The sequence below is a fragment of the Hypanus sabinus genome, chromosome 15, assembly GCF_030144855.1.
Source record: "Hypanus sabinus isolate sHypSab1 chromosome 15, sHypSab1.hap1, whole genome shotgun sequence".
NCBI classification, from domain to species: Eukaryota; Metazoa; Chordata; class Chondrichthyes; order Myliobatiformes; family Dasyatidae; genus Hypanus; species Hypanus sabinus.
In genome coordinates this window covers 12,003,214-12,023,860 of record NC_082720.1, presented here as the reverse complement: position 1 = coordinate 12,023,860, position 20,647 = coordinate 12,003,214, and the positions used below count along the sequence as shown (strand labels likewise).

Below are 20,647 nucleotides of genomic sequence, written 5' to 3'. Positions count from 1 at the left end.
AAAGGAAGGAGATGGGAAGAGAGAGAGTGAGGAAGGACTATAGGAGGAGGTGGGTATAGTTCTGTGTTTTGTGTGACTCTTTTTACATACCTATTCCCATAGTCTATTCTGGAGGTGACTTTCTGCTTCAGTTCCTTCAGCTCATCCTTTGGCAGAGTCCCCGAAAGCAGTTGCGATCGCCATTCCATCAACTCAAACATCATGCTGCGGACTTGCTTGAACCTGTTCTTCTTACCAGCCTGAATTATGGGAAAAGGATTGATTAATTAGTGTCATCTGAGCTGAAATCTGGTGACATATCATCCTGCTACAACAATATGTCTGTGATGAAACCTCAAAACAGCTTTATCAAAGACATAACAGATCACAGACTTTCTGTGACTTGTGTTAATGGAAGGGCTTGTGTCCAGGTGAAGGGTTTTGACCTAAAATATCGACTATCCATTTTCCTCCCTGTATCCTGCCTGATTTACTGATCTCCTCCAACATTTTGTGTCTTTCTCCAGATTCTAACATCCGAAATCTCTTGTGAATTATTTGTCTTTATTAAATTAGTAGTAATCCTAATGGATAAAATGATGGTCATGTCAGAGATATGGCATCTACTGTCTCAGATAATCCTCACAGAATGCTGGAGGAACACAGCAGGCCAGGCAGCATCTATAGGGAGAAGTACTGTCAACGTTTTGGGCCGAGACCCTTTGTCAGGACGCCTTCACCAGCATTCTGTGTGTGTTGCTTGAATTTCCAGCATCTGCAGATTTCCTCGTGTTTGTCAGATAATACTCTATATTTTATGGGTCTATCTCCAGTTTCAAAAGAAACTTGTTGCTGATAAATTGCTCTAACTTGGAGTGAAACAATTTTGCCTGCATTTATTGGAGTATTGGAGTATAAAAATATTATGGAGTATAAAAATATTATGGAGTATAAAAATATTATGGAGTATAAACCTTGTATCATTTGCTGTGTAACTAAAACTATGTAGTCAGCTTGCTATGCATGTACCCAAGATGAAATCCTAGGAATGTAGAAGACAATGGTATGTTAATGAGAGGTAGCTAAAGAGCTAAAGAAATGTAGATTAAGAACGTTGCTCAGTTCTGGTGAGATTATTATTTGCTATACAGGTACCCAATTTGGTAGGAGACTGAAGTTTTAGAAATGTAGAAGACAATGGTATGTTAATGAGAGGTAGCTAAAGAGATGTAGATTAGAACATGATTAAGCCAATTGATAGGAACAATAGGTTCGTGTAGTACGCAACTATAGATCGATTACATATGCTAATACAACTGGACAAATACTATAAAAAATGCTGTGTCCAGAGATCGGTGGGCAGTCAGCGACTAGCTCAATGACTGTCTCAGCTTTGATTTGCAAATTAAAGTTTAACCCTTCTTGAAGAATCTTCTGCGTCTCTTGGTCATTTGCGAGGCACAAAAACCACAACACATTCCAGGGTCCCTTAACACCTGTTTAATGTCAAGTCCTCATCTCTCAAGGAGATTATTATGTTTCCCATTATATCTTTCTGGTTGGGATCATTTCACAGGTGATTATTTGTGAAAGTTTATGTCATGCTGATCCAAAAAGATGATAGCTGTTCACTCTAACCAGATCTTACTAATGGTGAAGACTCGGAAACAACCATATTTAAAGGGACAGTCACACTTAACAGTTCTACATACGGGTAATTTATTATTGGTGGGAAAATAAGTGATGAAAGCAGATAGACATTGCAGAAGGTCGTCATGGAGATATCTATGAGGTGCAGTTTTGTCTGCAATTTGAAAACAAGTTATAAATCTGTGAGAGTTTTACTCTTGAGCGTGCAGGTGGAGCCACCTCCTGTGAAGATTTTTTCCAGAATTCCCAGGGTAGGTCTTTTTGGCCACACCAAAAACATTCTCCATCCCAAATATCTCTGGTACCCTTAACAAGGAACAATAAAGTCCACGTCCAGACTCTATCCCATATTCTGATTACTTATCCCATGTAGCATAGAGGAGTATTGATTCAACAGCTGTGTGAGAAATGCTGATGTTTGACTTAATGCATTGAAGTCAGTGTTCCTTCAGAATTTTTTGACAGATCATTAATGACAAAAGGAGTATTTCCATCTTCAACCAGTCAGTTCTTGAACCATCTGGAACTATCTTCGTCACCGGAGTTTAGCAACATTATGACTACTTTAATTGCTTAGAATTAAATTATACTTTTTAGCTCTAGTTGTGTTCTTGTCTAAGTTACATATAATATGCTTAATTTATTATTTTCTCATGAATGCTGCTTGTAAGTTTCTATATGCCTCTGATGCAGCGGCTGGTCAGTTTTTCATTTCATCTATGCTCGCATGTACTTGTGCGTATGATTTGTTACGTATTCCGTAACTGGATAACTCACCAGCAAAGACAGAGAGGTCCGTTGGAGTCTGATGGCACTATTTTCAAATGTTTTATTCAAAAGGGGAGCACAAAAAGCAGGGTTAATACAAACATTCAAATCGTATATATCAGTAAAACTCAATCTAAAACGTGGGTATAGCAATAATCATCATTATGAAATAATCTCGACTGTTGTCTAGGGGACTGTTGTCTAGGGGGATATTATACGTTGGAAATATAAAAGTCACTCAGAAGTCTGCAGACTTTTGCTCTCCGGCTGGGTTTCACGTGTTTAAAAGGGGTCGGTGAAAACGAAAAGAGAACTTGCCCGGGTCTTTACGCAGTCACTCCGTTAAATCAGGGGAGTGTTGTTTTCCCCTTTGTTAGTGCGATGTCTTTCTTGGTGTCCTCAGCCACCCACTCCCTAGGCCAAAGGAGTTAGGAGCGCACGTGGCGTTGCACGGCTTCCAGCTCTCTCGGGAGCGTTGAGCGATCGAGTTCTTCGGGAGCGTCTCTCTCTCTGGGGTACCGCCTCCTGCCGCCCCCCTTTTATCTTTACCTGCCGAGTTGTGGCTGTCCATCAGAGTAGGGTGATGCAATCTCCACCCCCACATTGTTCGAGGGTATTCATGCCCATGATAGTTGTCACGTAGCCGGGACATGCACGTGACACAGGTGCCCCTACGAACAATGGCCAAAACCGTTGCATTGTCTCTCGCTTCCGAGTCCCGAATTAATAGCGATCTTGTGATTCTCCGGAAGGACGGGGCTGCTCCCGCTCCTTCGGCCCCTCAGAGCTGTGGTACCTCCATAACAGATTATAAACGTGACTTTGACTTTAACTTGTCTCAGACAGGGAGCTTGGTGTTATTTGAGTTGTTGTTTACATGTAAAACTGCCTTGTTGAAAATTGTACTGAAATATGGTCGCTTTTTCCATTAATCTTCTTAATAATTGTGCATTTTTAAAAATAATTAGCTTGTATTCATCTTACTGATGAGAATGTCTAGGTCTCTCTCCTAATCCTAGGGACTTCTGCTCTCTGCTGCATTCTTTGTGTCCTTCAGGTCAGCCGTTGGTGGTGCTCCTTTTAGGGATTTTAGAAGGAATCGAACGACTCTTGGGACATGTTCTGAATTGAGTCTGATTCCATCACAAACACCTCAGGTCCTACTTTAGCATATATTTCTGGGTGTTAACCATTGATATTGACACATTTTTAGCCAAATACCTTTTGAGTCACACGCATCTCCAGTTTATAATAAAAGGGGTATTTTAACCCCTTTTAATGGTCTGTAATATCCCATTTCTTAGGCATTAATATTTTAAATTGTATAAAATCTAATTTTAATCTCAGTGTCAATAAGACCAAGGAGCTGATCGTAGACTTGAGGAAACGGAAACCAGAGGTCCATGAGCCAGTACTTGTTGGAGAATCAGAGATGGAGAGGGTCAGTAACTTTAAATTTCTGGGTTGTCACTATCACAGCGGACCTCTCCCAGACCCATCATGTAAGTACAATCGCGAAGAAAGCATGACAGCACCTCTACTTCCTCAGAATTCTGCGGAGATTTGTCATGTCATCAAAAACCTTACAACTTCTATAGATGTGTGGTGGAAGGGGTGCTGACTGGCTGCATTACATCCTGGTAAGGCAACACCGATACCTTTGAGAGGAAAACCTCAAGGGTAGTGGATTTAGCTCAGTATCTCATGGGTAAATTCCTTTCAACCATTGAGCACGTCTACATGATAAGCACCATCTGTTATCTAAAACCCAGGCCATGCTTTTTTCTCACTGTTGCTATCATGTGCAAGTGCCTCTGGACTCAAAGCTCCAGGTCTAAGAACAGTTACTACCCATCAACCATCAGGCTCTTGAACAAAAAGAGATAACTGCCCTCATTCTATTTCTGGTGTTGCCACAACCGATGGTCTCTTTTTAAGGACTCTTTATATTGTTACTTCACGCTTGAAATTTATTGCTATTTATTTATATCTGTATTTGCACAGTGTGTTGTTCATTGATCCTGGTTACGGATACTTTTCTATAGATTTGCTGGGTATGCCCGCAGGAAAAGGAATCTCAGGGTTGTATGTAGTGACATCTATTTACTCTGATGGGAAATATTACTTTGAACTTTGAACTTTATTTGTTGTCTGGTGCTGTGTAAGTGGAGCAGTTTGTAATCAGAACACAGTGTGGATTTCATTCTCTGCAAATTTAGACCTTTAAATCAGATAAGTTATTAAAAATATATTGTACAAAGGTGCAGGTGCCTTGGAGGAGAGGAGACTATCAACTTAACTCCATTCCTAGCATTGTGGTTCTACAATATAAATCTCATCAAAAGCAGCACCAGATTCCCTATTTGAAGATATACTTTCCTTTGTCATTGATGGGGATCTGTAAACAGAATCACAAACAAAACACTGATTCCAGAACCTTCAGCCTTCCTAGCATCACTATTTGCTGTTTTCCCACAACCGATGGATCAGTTCTCCTGTATGCCAACAATACATGGAACAAGTAGCAACAATACTGAATAGGTTCTGGATGAGGAGTTCAAAGCCCTTCATACCATGAAGGTGGTATCTATCATCAAAGATTACCACCAACTGGTTTATGCCCTTTTCTCACTGTGTCTGTCTGGCAAGCAGAATAAGGTAGATGATATTATAACACAATTAGAGATTAGCAGGCATTGACATTGTGGACATCACTGAATCATGGCCAGATGAAGGTCATAGTTCAAGCTCAATATCCAAGGATACACATTGTATCAAAAGGACAGGCAGATAGGCAGAGGGGTGGGGTGGCTCTGTTGGTAAAAATATTGAATCCTTAGAAAGGGAAGACATCGGATCAGATGAAGGATCCTTATGGGTAGAGTTAAGAAACTGCAAGGGTAAAAATACCTTGATAGGATTATATACAGGCCTCCAAACAGTAGCCAGGATGAGTGATATAAATTAAAATGAGAGATAGAAAAGGCATGTAACAAGGGCAATGTTACGATAGTCATGGTGGATTTCATTATGAGGGTAGATTGGGAAAATCAGGGTAGTGCTGGATCCCCAAGAGAGGGAATTTATAGAATGCCGATGAGATGACATTTTAGAGCAGCTTATGGTTGAAAGGCAATTCTGTATTGTGTGTTGTGTAATGAACCAGATTTGATTAGGGAGTCTAAGGTAAAGGGATCCTTAGGAGGCAGTGATCATAATATGACAGAACTCAGCCTGCAGTTTGAGAGGGAGAAGGTAAAGTCAGATGTATCAGTATAGGTGGCACTGTCAATGATGACAGCAGAACAGCAATGGCTGGAGTTTCTGGGGGCAAGTCAGAAAGTGCAGTATAGATACCAACCAAAGGTAAAAAAAAAGTATTCTAAAGGGAGAATACTGTGGCATATAAGGGAAGTCAAAGTCAGCATTAAAGTAAAAGAGATGCCTTATAATATAGCAAAAAATTAATGGGATGTTTGTGGATTAGGAAGCTTTTAAAACTGAACCAAAGGCAACTAAAAAAATGAGAGAAAAAATGAAATACAGAAGGAGTCTAGTCAATAATAAAAAGAGGATTCCAGAAGTTTTTATAGATATTTGAAGAGTTAAAGAGAGGCGAGAGGGGATATTGAACCTCTGGAAAATGATGCTGGAGAGGTAGTAATTGGGGATAGAGAAATGGCAGTCAAAGTTAATAGTTTTTTTGCATCAGTCTTCACTGGTAGTATGCCAGAAATTCAAATCTTACGGGGCAGAAGTGACTATAGTTGTTATTACTAGGGAGAAGATGAAAGAACAGAAGGTAGATAAGTCTCCTGGGTCAGAGGGATTTCACCCCAGGGACCTGAAAGAGGTAGCTGAAGACATTGTGGAAGAATTGGTAATGATTTTTCAAGAAACTCTAGGTTTTTAAATGGTTCTGGAAGACCGTAAAATTGCAAATCACAAATGTCACTTCACTCTTTAAAAAGGGAGGGAGGCCAAAGAAAGGAAACTGTAGGCCAGTTAGCCTGACTTCAGCAGTTGGGAAGATGTTGGAGTCCATTATTAAGGATGAGTTTTCGGGATGTTTGGAGGCACGTGATAAAATAGGCTAAATTCAGCATGCTTCCCTAAAGGGGAAATCTTGCCTGACAAATTTGTTAGAATTTTTTGAGGAAATAACAAGCATGACAGACAAAGCAGAATCAGTGGATGTTATTTATTTAGGTATGCAGAACGCTTTTCACAAGGTGCCACAAAATGAGGCTGTTTAACAAGAGAACAGCCGATAGTATTACAGGAAAGATTGGCTGACTGGCAGGAGGCAAAGGGTGGGACTATATTAGTTGGCTGCCAGTGATTTGTGGTGTTGCACAGGATCAGTGCTTATATTTCAATGATTTGGAGGACAGAATTGATGGCTTTGTGGCCAAGTTTGCAGACGATATGAAGTTAGGTGGACAGGTACACAGTATTGAAGAATTAGGGAGTCTGTACAATGACTTAGATAGTTTGAGAGAATGAGCAAAGAAGTAATGGATAGAATATAGTGTAGGCAAATGTATGGTCATGCACTTTGGTGGAAGGAATAAAGGCAAAACTATTTCCAAAATGGGGAGAAAATTCAAAAATCAGAGGTGCAAAGGGACTTGATAATCCTTGTGCAGGATTTCCTAAAAGTTAATGTGCAAGTAGAGTCAGTGGTAAGAAATGCAATGGTAGTATTCATTTCAAGAGGACTTGTATATAAGAGCAAAAATGTAATGCTGAGGATAAGGCTTTGGAAAGACTAAACTTGGAGTATTGTGAGAAACTTTGGGCCCCTTATAAGAAAAGATATGCAGGCATTGGAAAGAGTACTAAGGAGGTTCGCGACAATGATCCCAGGAATGACAGGGTTAATGTATGTGGAGCATTTGATGAATCTGGGCCTGTACTCAGTACAGTTTAGAAGAATGACAGGGAATGACAGGATAAACGTATTGAATATTGAAAGGCCAAGATAGAGTCGATAAGTGCCCTTGTTATCAAGGCAGGATTTGATCAAGTAAGCTATACAGAAGTGTTGGTACAACTGAAATCAATACACAGCTAAGGGAAACACAGTAACGTTGTTGTTATACATTGTATTAATGTAAATGCTAGTGATTAGTTTTCCCAGCTACAGCATCACACCTAGGATGAATCGTCAACAGCTTTATCAATAAGCTTCTTTCCATGGTAAGGTTGGAAATGGGGATGTTTGTTGTTGCTTGCAAATGTTCAATCCCTTTTGCAACTTGTCAACATGTGAAGTAGCCCACACCTGCATCCAACAATCCAATTCAAACATGGACAAATAATAATCATAATTCAGTCTCTATTAGGCCCAATCACTTTTTACAACAAAAGAGAAACTGAAAGCCCACTCTTGATATTGATGAATCTCCAACATCAACATCCTGGGAATCAGCATTGAACAGAAACACAGCTGGTCCAACTCCATAAATGTTGATACACTGCTGAGTGAATCTTGTGATACTACAGATTCTCCCCAATATAAATCTAGATTGTAGGTGTCATCCCAACAACTCTGAAGAATGTCATTAGTCGCCCACATAATTGGCATCCAGTCAACAGCCCGAAATATTCAAACCTTCTGCCATTGGTGAACTGTGTTGGCAGAATGTTCCATTGCCAAAGTACACTGCAATTATTTGTCACCTGCAAACTCATGTCCTCTATCACAAAGAAGGTCAATGGTAGAAAATACGAGGGAGCATCATCGCCTGCCGGCCTCCAGTCAAAGGAAATCATTACCTTGACTTGGAAATATATTATAGTTCCTGCACCCTCATTGGCCTACATCCCGGAACCATCTCCCATGAAATATCTGCAGAAGTTAGATACCATCTTCAAGAGCATTTAGCATTAGTGAACTTGCCAGTGATGTCCACTACCCATAAAATTAATAGTACCAAAATTTGACTTCCATAGCTCATGACCATGGATGCCACAAAGCATGTCTGCATACCCTGGACTGACATAAGTGCCCAGGGATTTATAAAAGCAGCTGTGGAAAGGATAAATAATCACTGGCTCCACAAGGAAAAGGCTCACTCAGGATGCACTGTACATTCTGAAACATGGCTGATGACAAATGTTTACCCTTTCACTTCTCCCCACATTATGACAATGTACGGTAACAGATCCCACTCATGTGCCCTTATCATTTTCTATGTGTAGTTCCCTGAGGTTAAGATAATATCAGTATTTTTCCTATGTCTAATGGTCTTATGGTCATTGTGGTAAAGCAAACTCAAAATTATTTAATTTTCAACAGAGTTTAAAAATTAAAATCAATACTTAACTTGATCTTACTCACAAATTTATCTTAATTTACAAAGATCAGTGCCTTTCGCGCCTGGCCTGATATGTCCTCATAATTATCAATAATCTATACTGGCATGGATAGTCTCTCCAATACTCCATCCAGTATGTTAAAGGCTTAGTAAGTACATGGCATAGAATCTAGATTAAATTTCAAACAGTCTTCTTTCTCAGAAATTATTACCTTTGGCCACCATCTTATTTTTCACTAGCTGAAGAGGCAATCAGATGCAAGAGGTACATTCATCCAAATAAAGTCACTACATTAATGACACTCTTCGCAAACTTTAAACATGATATGTTTCTAACTGCTTCTCTAATATTCCCCATTAATCTATATTTTCTCACTCTTTCAGAGGTATTCCATCCATTTATCTCAGGCCTTCTCTGTTGGTGAAAACTAGGTTTTTCTTCTCCCTTCCCCACTTCTGATGAAGGTTCTGAATCTGAAACATTAACCACTTTCTTTCCGCAGATGCTGCCAGCTCAATATATGTTTCCAACATTGTCTCTTTTAAGTTATAACTGAATTTTTAACAAGTGTTTGAGTGCTAGAGCTTCTACTGCTGGTCACCAAGGACAAACAACCTCCTCTCTCCCTAGGTAATTCTAAGTAATTCTTTCATGAGCCAGAAGAGGAGAGGTGTTCCTGAGGATTAGTTCAGGGCCCTAAATTGGATTTAAAATCCGGATTAATAACGCACATGAAAATAAAGATTTGATCATTAGACAAGTTGTGAGCAGCAAAGTGTTTGCAAAGGAACTCAGCCAGTTTAAGTGAGTGAAATAGTGACAGATGGGACGTAACATGGGAAGTGTGCTATTATGCACTTTGATGAGAAGACTTCAAAAATACACTTTTCATCTGTGAGAAACTAGCATGAGTAGTACATGGTGAAAAAAGTGTGCTGTTTACAAAATAGACAGCACAAGCATTTCAGAAGGCATGAGATAAGTTGGCATTTATTATAAGAGGATTGGAACACAACAATAAGAAAGTGATGTTATGATTATACGATACTTTTGTAAGATCCCCCTTGGAATAGAATGCACTATTTTAGTCACTATTTGAAATGTATCCCTCCAAACACAGTCCAAAGACAGCATTGTGGAACAGTTGTGTTCCATTCTCAGGGGTGACCCTGAGCTTCCCATTGCTTGAAATCCCTATCACAGTCTCACTCCTAAACTGGTACAAAGAGCTATTCCCTCTGCACTGGTACAATGAGCTGTTCTGCACTGGTACAATGAGCCTTTATGCACTGGTACAATGAGCTCTTCCCTCTGCACTGTACAATGAGCTGTTCTGCATTGGTACAACAAGCTATTCCCTCTGCACTGGTACAACGAGCTGTTCCCTCTGCACTGGTACAACGAGCTGTTCTGCACTGGTACAATGAGCTGTTCTGCATGGGTACAACGAGCTGTTCCCTCTGCACTGGTACAATGAGCTGTTCCTTCTGCACTGGTACAACGAGCTGTTCCCTCTGCACTGGTACAATGAGCTGTTCTGCATTGGTACAACGAGCTGTTCGTTCTGCACTGGTGCAATGAGCTGTTCTGCACTGGTACAATGAGCTGTTCCCTCTGCACTGGTACAATGAGCTGTTCTGCATTGGTACAACGAGCTATTCCCTCTGCACTGGTACAATGAGCTGTTCTGTACTGGTACAACGAGCTGTTCCCTCTGCACTGGTACAACGAGCTGTTCTGCACTGGTACAATGAGCTGTTCTGCATGGGTACAACGAGCTGTTCCCTCTGCACTGGTACAATGAGCTGTTCCCTCTACACTGGTACAATGAGCTGTTCTGCACTGGTACAATGAGCTGTTCCTGCACTGGTACAATGAGCTGTTCCCTCTGCACTGGTACAATGAGCTGTTCTGCACTGGTACAATGAGCTGTTCCTTCTGCACTGGTACAACGAGCTTAACAATCTCATTTTGTCTCCTAAGTTACGAGGAATGGTCTTCAGCCTGAAATGTGTCCTGATCTTCTCAGTACTTACCATACTTTTTTAAAAATTTTAGAATTCCAGCATCTGCAGATTTTATTTATTGTAAGGTCATAGAGAGATACAGACCAGAAACATTCCCTTCAGCTCACTGATTCTGTGCTGTCCATCAGCCATTCCATCAGTTTATCAGTTGCTGATGTTTGCATTACTGACCATTTTCAGGCATTGAATTGGCAGAATCCACATAGGATCCTTTGTCCTACAAGCATGCTTATTTTCCCCTGTCCGAAAACCCATTGCATGAATGAACCCATCTGCATTGTGAATGATACTAGGCTTAAACTAAATCAAGAGTGATCTGATATCAGATTCATTGAGCAGAAACACTTCGTCAGTCTCTACAAGCAATTTGCCCCTCAATTCACTCTCATGGTAAGTCGGAGAAACTATTGACATTCTGTGAGTTCAACTGAATAATATTGAACCCTAAAGTTCCCACAATCTTAGAACATTAAAAAGAAGATTTGATTTTTTCAGCGCCACGTGTGAGGAATTGTAACCATAAATTAAAGAATCTATTATCTGCCCCACAGTTTGTCTGTGATGCACAGAAAACCTCCCTGCAGGATAACCCTTGATTTAACAGTTCTTTAGCCCAGCTCCCAGAGGGAACAAGAGAGCGAGGGGTTACTGCATTTCAATTTTGCTGGAAAAACAGATGTGACAAGCAAGCAAGGCTCATACATTAGTGATGATTAGAAAGGAATATCCTTCACAGATGAGAGAACGCTGGGTGGCAGACCCAGAAGAACAAAGTACAGAAAGAAAATCACTCAGCAGATTGTATGTGGGATGATGGGAATGAGGTTTAATCTGTCTTTATAATGTCAACAACAGTCTTCATCCCTCCTCTCCTGAAAATTTTACAGATATACTGTGAAGAACATTCTAACTGGATACATCACTGTCTGGTATGGGGTGGGGGGGAGTCACTGCACAGGATCGAAATAAGCTGCAGAAAGTTGTAAACTCAGTCAACTACATCATGGGCAAGAGCCTCCATAATATCAATGACATCTTCAAGGAGCAATGCCTCAAAAAGATGGCATCCATCTTCAAGGACCCCCAATGCTACTATCAGGGAGGTGGTACAGGAGCCTGAAGGCACACACTTAATGATTCATGGAACAGCTTCTTCCCCTCTGCCATCTGATTTCTGAATGGACATTGAAGCTCACTGCCTCTTCTGCACTACTTGGTTAGTTCAACCTATACATACATATATATATTTACTGTGATTCACAGTTTTAAATATAATGTGTTGCAATATATTGCTGCCACATAACAACAAATTTCATGACAAATTTCGGTGATATTATAGCTGACTCAGATTCTGAAGAGACCACCTCTTCTTTCTGCACTGTAAGAAATTTCGGAGTAAATGTCTATAGGAAAGAGGATTGGTCTAAGGTTTCCTTCTCTTTTGATAAAGGGAACAAAACTTTTAGAAGTTTATAATTTGGCGAAAATATGAGTTTTTTATCCCAGCACTGACGTCTCTCAGACCGACTGCAACATCTGCCAGAAATGAAACAAGTATGATCTCTGACATTGATGGGTATATTGACTTTGGAGGTGGCATACCAACGATTCTGATGGTTCTGAAGGGTTAACTGTGTTCCTTTCTGCAGAGATGCTGTCTAACTTGATGACTGCTTCCATTATATTTTTGCTTTAAAACAAAACAAAGCAATGCTAGAACTGCATGGTTTAATTGGTCAGAAAGTTGAACAAATCAGGGTTAAGTATTGAAAAGTGAGTTATTTATGATTAATGTAACTGATGGGGGTCTATTGTGTATGGAGCTGGACAACACAGGGAATGAAACAATAACAGAAATTTCTGGGTAAATTGAAAAGGCCAGACAGTGTCAGTGGAGAGTGCAATATTGTTAACGCGTCAAGAAAGTCTTGCAACATTTGCAATGTTCTCCACTGAGGTTGAGGTTGAAAATCAGGAATCAGTCCAGAATGCTAGATAAGAATTGAAAATCAAGATCAACTGAAAATTTTAGAAGTTCATCTTGGTATATATAGTTCAGTAAAGAATTAAGTAGTTGTAGAATTAAGGCAGGTACTGTGAATTAAGTAGGTACAGAATTAAGGGACTGTGACCTATTCCTATCTTCCTGTGATGACACAATCTGAATATTTTTAATTTTTATAACCACAACCTTTCCTGTGTAAGTTTCATCATGAGAATATGTAAGCTCGGTCTTTGGTCAGGAAGTGTTAATGTGTTTGTAGGATTCTGTGAATAATATATATGAGAGTCATTTTATATGCTTAATGAAAGCTGCAATCCCTTACTTCCATTAAAATCAAACCAAAAGCCGTTGCCTTATGCTGATATCATTACGTCAGGCACTGTCTCTCAAAGTGAACACAACAACTCAGTGACTGTGTTTGTGATCAGCTAATAACTCATCAGGGCTGATTGATTAGTTTGCAGCCTAAGGTAGAAGGAGATGAGTTATTAACTTCAAACTTTCTGCACAATCACTCAAAGAGTTGACCTACATGTGTATGTAATGAGAGCTGTATAACTCTTCTCCTTCTAACTTAGGCCACAATCACCCCTGCTGTGGACACTTTCCAGAGGTCCAAGATCCGTATGCTCCACAACCGCTGGACTAAGTGTGTAAATGTAGGAGGGGACCATGTTGAAAAATAAATGTGCTAGGTTTTCTAAAATTGACTCCTTCTACCTTGGGCCTTAAACTTATCAATAACCCCTCGTACGTAGAACGGTTTCTATTATAAACAATATGTGTCACCTGTCACCCATTACCTACCCCACAGAGCCCCCCTAAATGATCTAGAATTCACCAAAACCAGCTTTGAAGTCTGTCTGGAGCTCCTCAGAGTTTTTTGGCTCAGATCCTATATGCTTTGCTTTGAGTAACTGCAGTGCTTCTGGCTCATCCAGGATGTGCTGACATGCATGTGGTTATGTCATGACACAGTAATGGAACCATCCAGGTCTTGGTCAGTTGGCTTATGGCAATCTACTGAAATAAGTTCAGGCTTATCCTTCCTATGTACAATTAAAGTCTTTTTTCAACATTCCAAAATGTAGAGTAAGTCACTGTAAGGGGGCTTAAGGGGGTGTTGATGTGCATCATGGCGGACAAAAGTAATCGAGGTAGAACGCAAGTCAACTGGAACCCAAGAGTGCTGTACAGCATGATAGGAGGTAGGAATAGGTGTAAAATAATTGAGTTTCCTGAGGAGGGTGAAACGCTGCTAAGAGACAGATAGGTCAGTTGTGACACCAGGAATAAAATCACCCGGCACCTATTGCCACTGTCTGTACACCAACTCAGCTGTGGAGAACTGCAGGTCCTTGTTTGGAGCCGTTCTGAATCCCAACAGGACTCTTGGGAGACAATTGTGCTAACTCTCATCTTTCAGGGAGACCCTCAGAGCAGTTGTAAGGAACAGTGAAACTACTCACACAGGCCATTGGACTGCAGGTGACACGCTATGATGTCATAACGAGTTTGGGACCGCGGCTGGAAGAAATATCAGATGGGGTGCCGAACCGAGTGACCCAGGTATTGATGAACACCCGAGCCATCTCCACAGCTGTCATCGATGCAAGAGGGACAACCTTTGGCCACCTGGTGATATCGTCCACCCTTGTAAGGAGATGCATGAAACCACTGGGGTGGGTAGGGCAGAGAACCAACCAGGACCACATTGACGTGGTCAAACCATTGCTCAGGAACCTCAAAAGGTGCCAACGGTGCCCAAACCTGGCCGTTAATTTTTGCCTGCCGATACTCAACAGAGGCTGCATTCCAGTCTCACACATCCTTCCTGAGGCCATGCCACACAAACTTTAAAGCAGCCAGTTTCTCTGAAGCCTTCCTGCCCAGATGCAAGAGGCCATGAATAGAGTTAAAAACACTACACCCCTAGTTTGCAGGCACCATGGGATGAGGGCGACTGGTTGAGATATCGCACAGGATAAAAAGTCCTGCGTACCCAAACTTGATGTCAGCCAACCGCAGGCCCATGACTATTGGTTGGTAAGCCTGGATATCTGGGTCGGTAGTTTGGTCAGCTGCCATGCTGGCATATTCAGCTCCATTTTGTAAGACATTGACAGCAGGCTTTAAGTGGTAATCAGCCACAGCATTATTTTTCCCTTTAATGTGCTGTATGTCAGTATTGAATTCTGAAATATAGGCCATGTGACACTGATGCTGTGCAGACCAAGTGTCTGATGCTTCAGCCATTGTATGCACAAGGGACTTGTGGTCAACAAACACTGTGAAATGCTGACCTTCCAGTAGAAAACAAAACCAGCAGATGTCCAGACAGATTCTGAGAAGCTTGAAGCTTGTGGTTAAATGTGATGTACTATTGCTTGTTGGGTGTTGGCGGAGAGGCCAGCTGAAGAAGGTGAGTGGTTGCCACACGCCTCCACCAAATGTTCATGCACAACACCCAGAGCATAGTCTGAGCCATTGGTAGTGGTGGCTTTAGGTGGAAGTGCCAGTCGAGTCATCTTTAAAAGAGCTCATTTGGCGTCATCAATTGCACTGGTCTTATCAGCTGACCAGTGATTAGGGGCACTGCCTTTAAGGACACTATACCATGATAGCACAAGTTCAGCAGCCCACTGAATGAATCGGTGATAGAAATTCACCACACCTAAAAACTCTTGTGGTGCTTTGGTAGTGTGGAGCAGTGCCGAAGTCCATAATAATGATGACTTTTGATGGTAGAGGTGCTGAACCTTCTGTGGGATTGCAGTGGTTGAGAAAGTCAATACCCGAACTGGCACTTAGCAGAGTTAATAATCTGCCTGTGTTGGCTTAAGTGTTAAAAAGTTGCTGAGATGTGATAAGTGTTGGGTTTTGGATGCACTGGTGACAAGTAATTTGTCCAGATAAACAAAAAGAAAATCTAAATCTTTTAACAGACATTAGCCGCTGGAAAGTCTGTGCTGCATTTTGCAGCCCAAGTGGCATACACAGGAACTCAAATAGGCCAAATGTTTTGGGAACATCAGTTTTGGGAATGTCCTCAGTGCATACAAGCACATGCTGATAGCCCCTGACTATCTCCACTTTAGAAAAAATTATTTTTCTGGCTAAACGTGCCAGAAAGCCTTGAATCTGCAGTGGAGGCTTTATTAAGGTAATGGTAATTGCTGCATGGCTGGCTTAGGGACCATGTGGATGGGTGAAGCCCAAGGTTTATTCTATGTTAGCAAACTCCGACTTCTCACTGGCCATCTTTTATGATTCCAGCCTACGTGCACGGGTGTGGAAATGTGGTGCTTGACCCCAAACTTTGTGACTGTAGTGGAAAACGTGGGCTTGGTGAGCCTTGTGAATTTGCCCAGCAAGTGAGTGAATTCACATATGGTGGAACTTACTGGGTACAGGGTAATGACCCAAACTCCTTTGAATCCACAAGCCAGCAATTGTTAAGATCTCCTAACAGTCCTCTGCTGCACAGAGAATCTGTGCCAAGCAGAGGCTGAGCCCAGACGAAGTCCCACTTGTAGTATCGTCCACAGATGCAGTATTTCACAATTGGTGGTGGTGGTTTAGTTAAGTTGCCAGTTGTCATGTCCCATAAGTCTAGATGCTGTTCCCATTGGCAATCTCCAGGGATGGTCCATTGCTGTCTGCCTTATAAACCATGGGTGATGCCGGTAGCCCACTCACTTGAGTGCCCATGTCATACAGGAAGTGTTGACCCTGAAAGGTTGTCTATAATTAACAAAAGACGATCCCAGCAACTGGAAGCCACAGTGTTCGCTGATCTTGGATAGCCCAATGCACTGACACTGTCAAAGCTGCATGGCAGTAGGCACTTCTTGGAGTTTGTGCCAAAGGATGCACGTTAAAAACATAGACCCGGCCTGGTCCGGTTCAGCAGAGCATGAGTCTGCTGGAAAGGCTTCTCAAGATAGGGAAAGGAGGAGGAACGATATACCTTCCCCTGGCTGAATGTAGACTATCAGCAATTTTAGCAAGCTGCCTATAGTCCTTTACAGCTATATTGAGGAGGTGGGATTGGTCTGTGCGAACTGGATCAGGCACCTGTTGCATGGAATTCTTTAAAAATAAAACAAAGATGCTAATTGCCCAGGAGAGATAGCACGTGGTCCATTAGTTCCGTCAGCAAGGCTGAGCAAGCTCTTCACTGTGTTCAGAGTCAGACCGTGCAAAACTCAGTAGTCAATGAATTTTCACATTGATCACATGCAGGTGGTTCTTCTAGTAGACTTATCACACTGGCTGCAGTAGAACTACTTAGCAATGCTATGACATAGTAAAATTTTGGCATTGTCCATGGTGATTTCTTGCAGCCCGAGTTGGGTTTCCACCTGCACAAACCATGTGGTAGCTTGCAGCTCCCAAAACTCCAGCAGCTTCAAAGCAGCTGTGTTGGTCTACGTGTTGTTGAGCAACTCCGGAATCCTCTGAGAGTCTCAGAGTCACCAATGTAGGATTTTGTCAGTACAAGATGCCAAAGTTTTTTATGTGCTTTTATCTACTTCCATTATGAACTAAACCAAAAGATGTCACCTTACACTGATGTCATTATGTCAGACACTGTCTCTTAAAGGAGCACAACTCAATGATGATGTTTGTGAATTACGTAGAACAGTTTCTGTTATGAACGACATGTGTCACCTGTCAACCATTACATTATGCTACATGTTTTTCCTGCTTACTAAGTTTTGGAATTCGAGCTGCCCAATAGCTTTGTGTATCCACAAGAAGAAACGTGTCCCAAAAGTCTGACCTTCATTCAGCTCCAGTCTGGGTGGTGAAGTCACTACGGAAATTCTCACCATGCAGTTTGAGCTGGTAATTGGGGTTTGAATTGGTAGCTGATCTTACTCCTTGAAAGCTAAGGATTTGAATTTGAATCTAAATCTAATTATATCACATTTGTAATAGTAATAGTGACCTTCAAGATAACAGCTTGCTTGGTTTAAGTTAGTGCACAAAATTATGAGGGGCATAAGTAGGGTAAATGCCAGCAGGCTTTTTACACTAAGGTTGGGTGAGACTAGAACTGGAGTCATAGGTTAAAGAGACTATGAGAGGAAACTTGTTCACGCAATGGGTGGAATGAGATGTCAGCTCAAGTGGTGGATGTGATTTCAATTTCAACATTTAAGAAAAATTTGGATAGGTACATGGATGGGTTATAGGGGGCTATGGTCCAGATGCAGGTCAATAGAACTTGGCAGCTTAAACGGTTCTGCATGGACTAGATGGGCCAAAGGGCCAGTTTCTGGGTTGTAGTTTTCTATGATTCTATGTCTCTAATAATGTATTTTACAAGATGATTTACGTAAATGTTTTACTGGTCGAGCAAAAATGTGATTGCAGGCCAAATAAAGGGTTGACTTTAAATTGATCTCAGAAAGGGCTTTGTAAACCACTTGGTTTAAATGGTAAAACTATAACCACTCCTTACCGTATAGAGTTGTTTCCAGATGTTACCCCATTCCCTCAGTGTGGTGGTGACCTCCTGTACCAATGGCATTTCAGCAGAGGAAACATTTTCCATATTTCTGGAAGGAAACATGTGATGTAGAGAATAAACATCTGCAGACTGCAGAGATAACCATCTTTTAGTGATAAATTCCACTTTTCAAAACTCTATGCAAAATTAACTGGGCTATTCTAGCAGCTTCAACACAAAGAATTACATGGAATTAAGTGGAACTTAGATCACCAAAACATAACTTAGTCTAGTTGCTCTTTGTCACATTGGCCTTGTCCCACACCTGTCACCAATATCTATCAGCCCATCTAGGATGTCCATTTTGTTAACTTGCTGCTGTTTGAATTGAATTTGAAAATCCATAGAGCATCATTTAACATTTGGAAGGTCTTTGTTTAGATGCTAGGGCCCATGTTAATGTACAGTAGATCTGAGATCAAATAATGCCAATGCTGATAATATAACATGCAAAGTTCTGAGGAAGGGTCCTTCCACTGCATGTGTTTTATCTGCAGCTGCTGTCGCATCCACTCCCCACCTCCAAAGCTGGGTGCTTTTGTTTCATTCTGAAATCAAATGTTTTTGAGTTAACTGAGGTCGAGCTATGCTCGAGGATAAAGAAGGTTATTTCACTGGAAAGCCTGCAATTATTGACAACACAGTGTAGACTCCGTGTCTTTTTATTGCCTCCTGTACTTCATCTTTCTTTCTATTCTAACTTTCAACTATTTTAATATATCCAACGAATTGCCTAATTTGTTTTAAATTGTCAGTAATAGCTAATTGTATTGAATGTTCTTTTTAGAATGATCAGTCACAAGGAATATTTAGCACTCATTTCAAGCTCCTACCTTGAACTGCCTGAGGTTTTTATGCATAAACTTCAGCAATTCTCCTCAGTTGTTCTTTCAGCATCTACATGCCTTTGGCAAGAACTGGCCTGATGCACATCACAACAAGTTATCATCACAAGGTCCCCTCCAAACTTATCTTCAGTACCATTTGGTTTTGTCTCAATCATTCTCTCTTTACTTCAAAATAAGATAGTCCTGTAATTCTTTTATTAGAGATGCCACATTGTTTCATCTTCATTTACATTCCTTTTCCCATATGTTTCTCTGCACACTGTTAGGGCTTATTCTGGAATTATGCAATATAGTAAATATTAATTTCAACAGCTGTAAGTCTTCAGATCTGAATGTGTATTGTAGTTGAGTTTAAAATGCAGCTCTGAATGATGGTGTTGTTGGAGATGCTATCTGGGATTGATTGCAAACCAGGAAATACGTATTGACCTGCGATGTCTGCATATGCATGAATGCACCTCAGAGACGACAGTGATTAGTATTCATTCTGGGTGTCTGGAATATTGGTGTGAATACTTAGGTGTTTGAAAATTACATGTTATTCAAAGGAATCATTATGGATGCATTGTAACTATAGAATTACCCTGCTATTATCTTTGATCTTTAGCATATAAAATGTCATGCAATATTGGATCCGTGATCCTCTTCTAAGAGTACCTCCAGTATGATGACTGCTTATGTACCAAATAAAGACTTTGATATCATTGGCTTTGGTGTCTCTTGGTGACTTTGTTCACAGTCACAACATACACGATGGCCTCAACTTTTCACCATGGTGATGATTTTGTTCAATATTGTCATGGCATTCTTACCATAACATGACTGTGCTGTCTTTACGACAGTTATTTAGTTTATAATATTTTCGCTTAGTAATTCATTTGTTAGTATTTTCTAGTTAGAATTAGAAATATATTCATTGCATGTAAAATATATCGGCATGCGATGACGTCATATCCGGTTTCGCCGCGTCTTGTGGGAAAATACCGGTTTGAGATCAACATGAGGGTGGGGGCTCACCACGAGGCACACCTGAGCAGAAGTTGTTTTGCAGGCATTAGAAATCACAGTGAGAGCAACGCTGTAAGTTAATAGATAATCGATATATTGAACTAAGATGTTAATGCCGATCCTGTTAAAAGTAACGACGGTCGATAATGTTTATGCTTTCGTTAGTTAAAGAGTTGCGGATAGTTTGCATGGAAGTGTATTTAAAGTAGTCAATGGAGCAGGTAAACTCTGCCTGTATACTGCACCTTAGTGTAATGTAGTTATAGTCACCTTTGCAAGTATTTACAATTGAAATGTGATATTAAGGAAGGAACAAATACTGTATCAATCTTGTATTGTTTTATCAACAGTTTTCACCATATGTTAATGTGAAGAGTGAACAGTAAATGGTTAATCTTACTGTGATCTGGTTTCATTGACTGTGGTTTATCTCGATGTTGAATTCGGCATTATTAGTACACCCGAAGGAAAACGTTACAATGACTTTAGTTTTTAATTTAGAGGATGACTTAAAGCCTGT

The 20,647-nt window shown here is 40.8% G+C and overlaps 1 protein-coding gene across 1 annotated transcript in view; it reads right to left on the bottom strand.

The window, feature by feature from the left end:
- LOC132405303 (dedicator of cytokinesis protein 2-like) overlaps positions 1-20,647 on the bottom strand; it is a 640,537-nt gene that overhangs the window by 543,209 nt on the left and 76,681 nt on the right. The window contains exons 5-6 of the mRNA XM_059989997.1: positions 18,224-18,320; positions 91-239 (exon numbers count right to left, since the gene is read on the bottom strand). Of these exons, the coding sequence (XP_059845980.1) occupies positions 91-239; positions 18,224-18,320 (246 nt within the window). The remainder of the gene's footprint in view (positions 1-90; positions 240-18,223; positions 18,321-20,647) is intronic.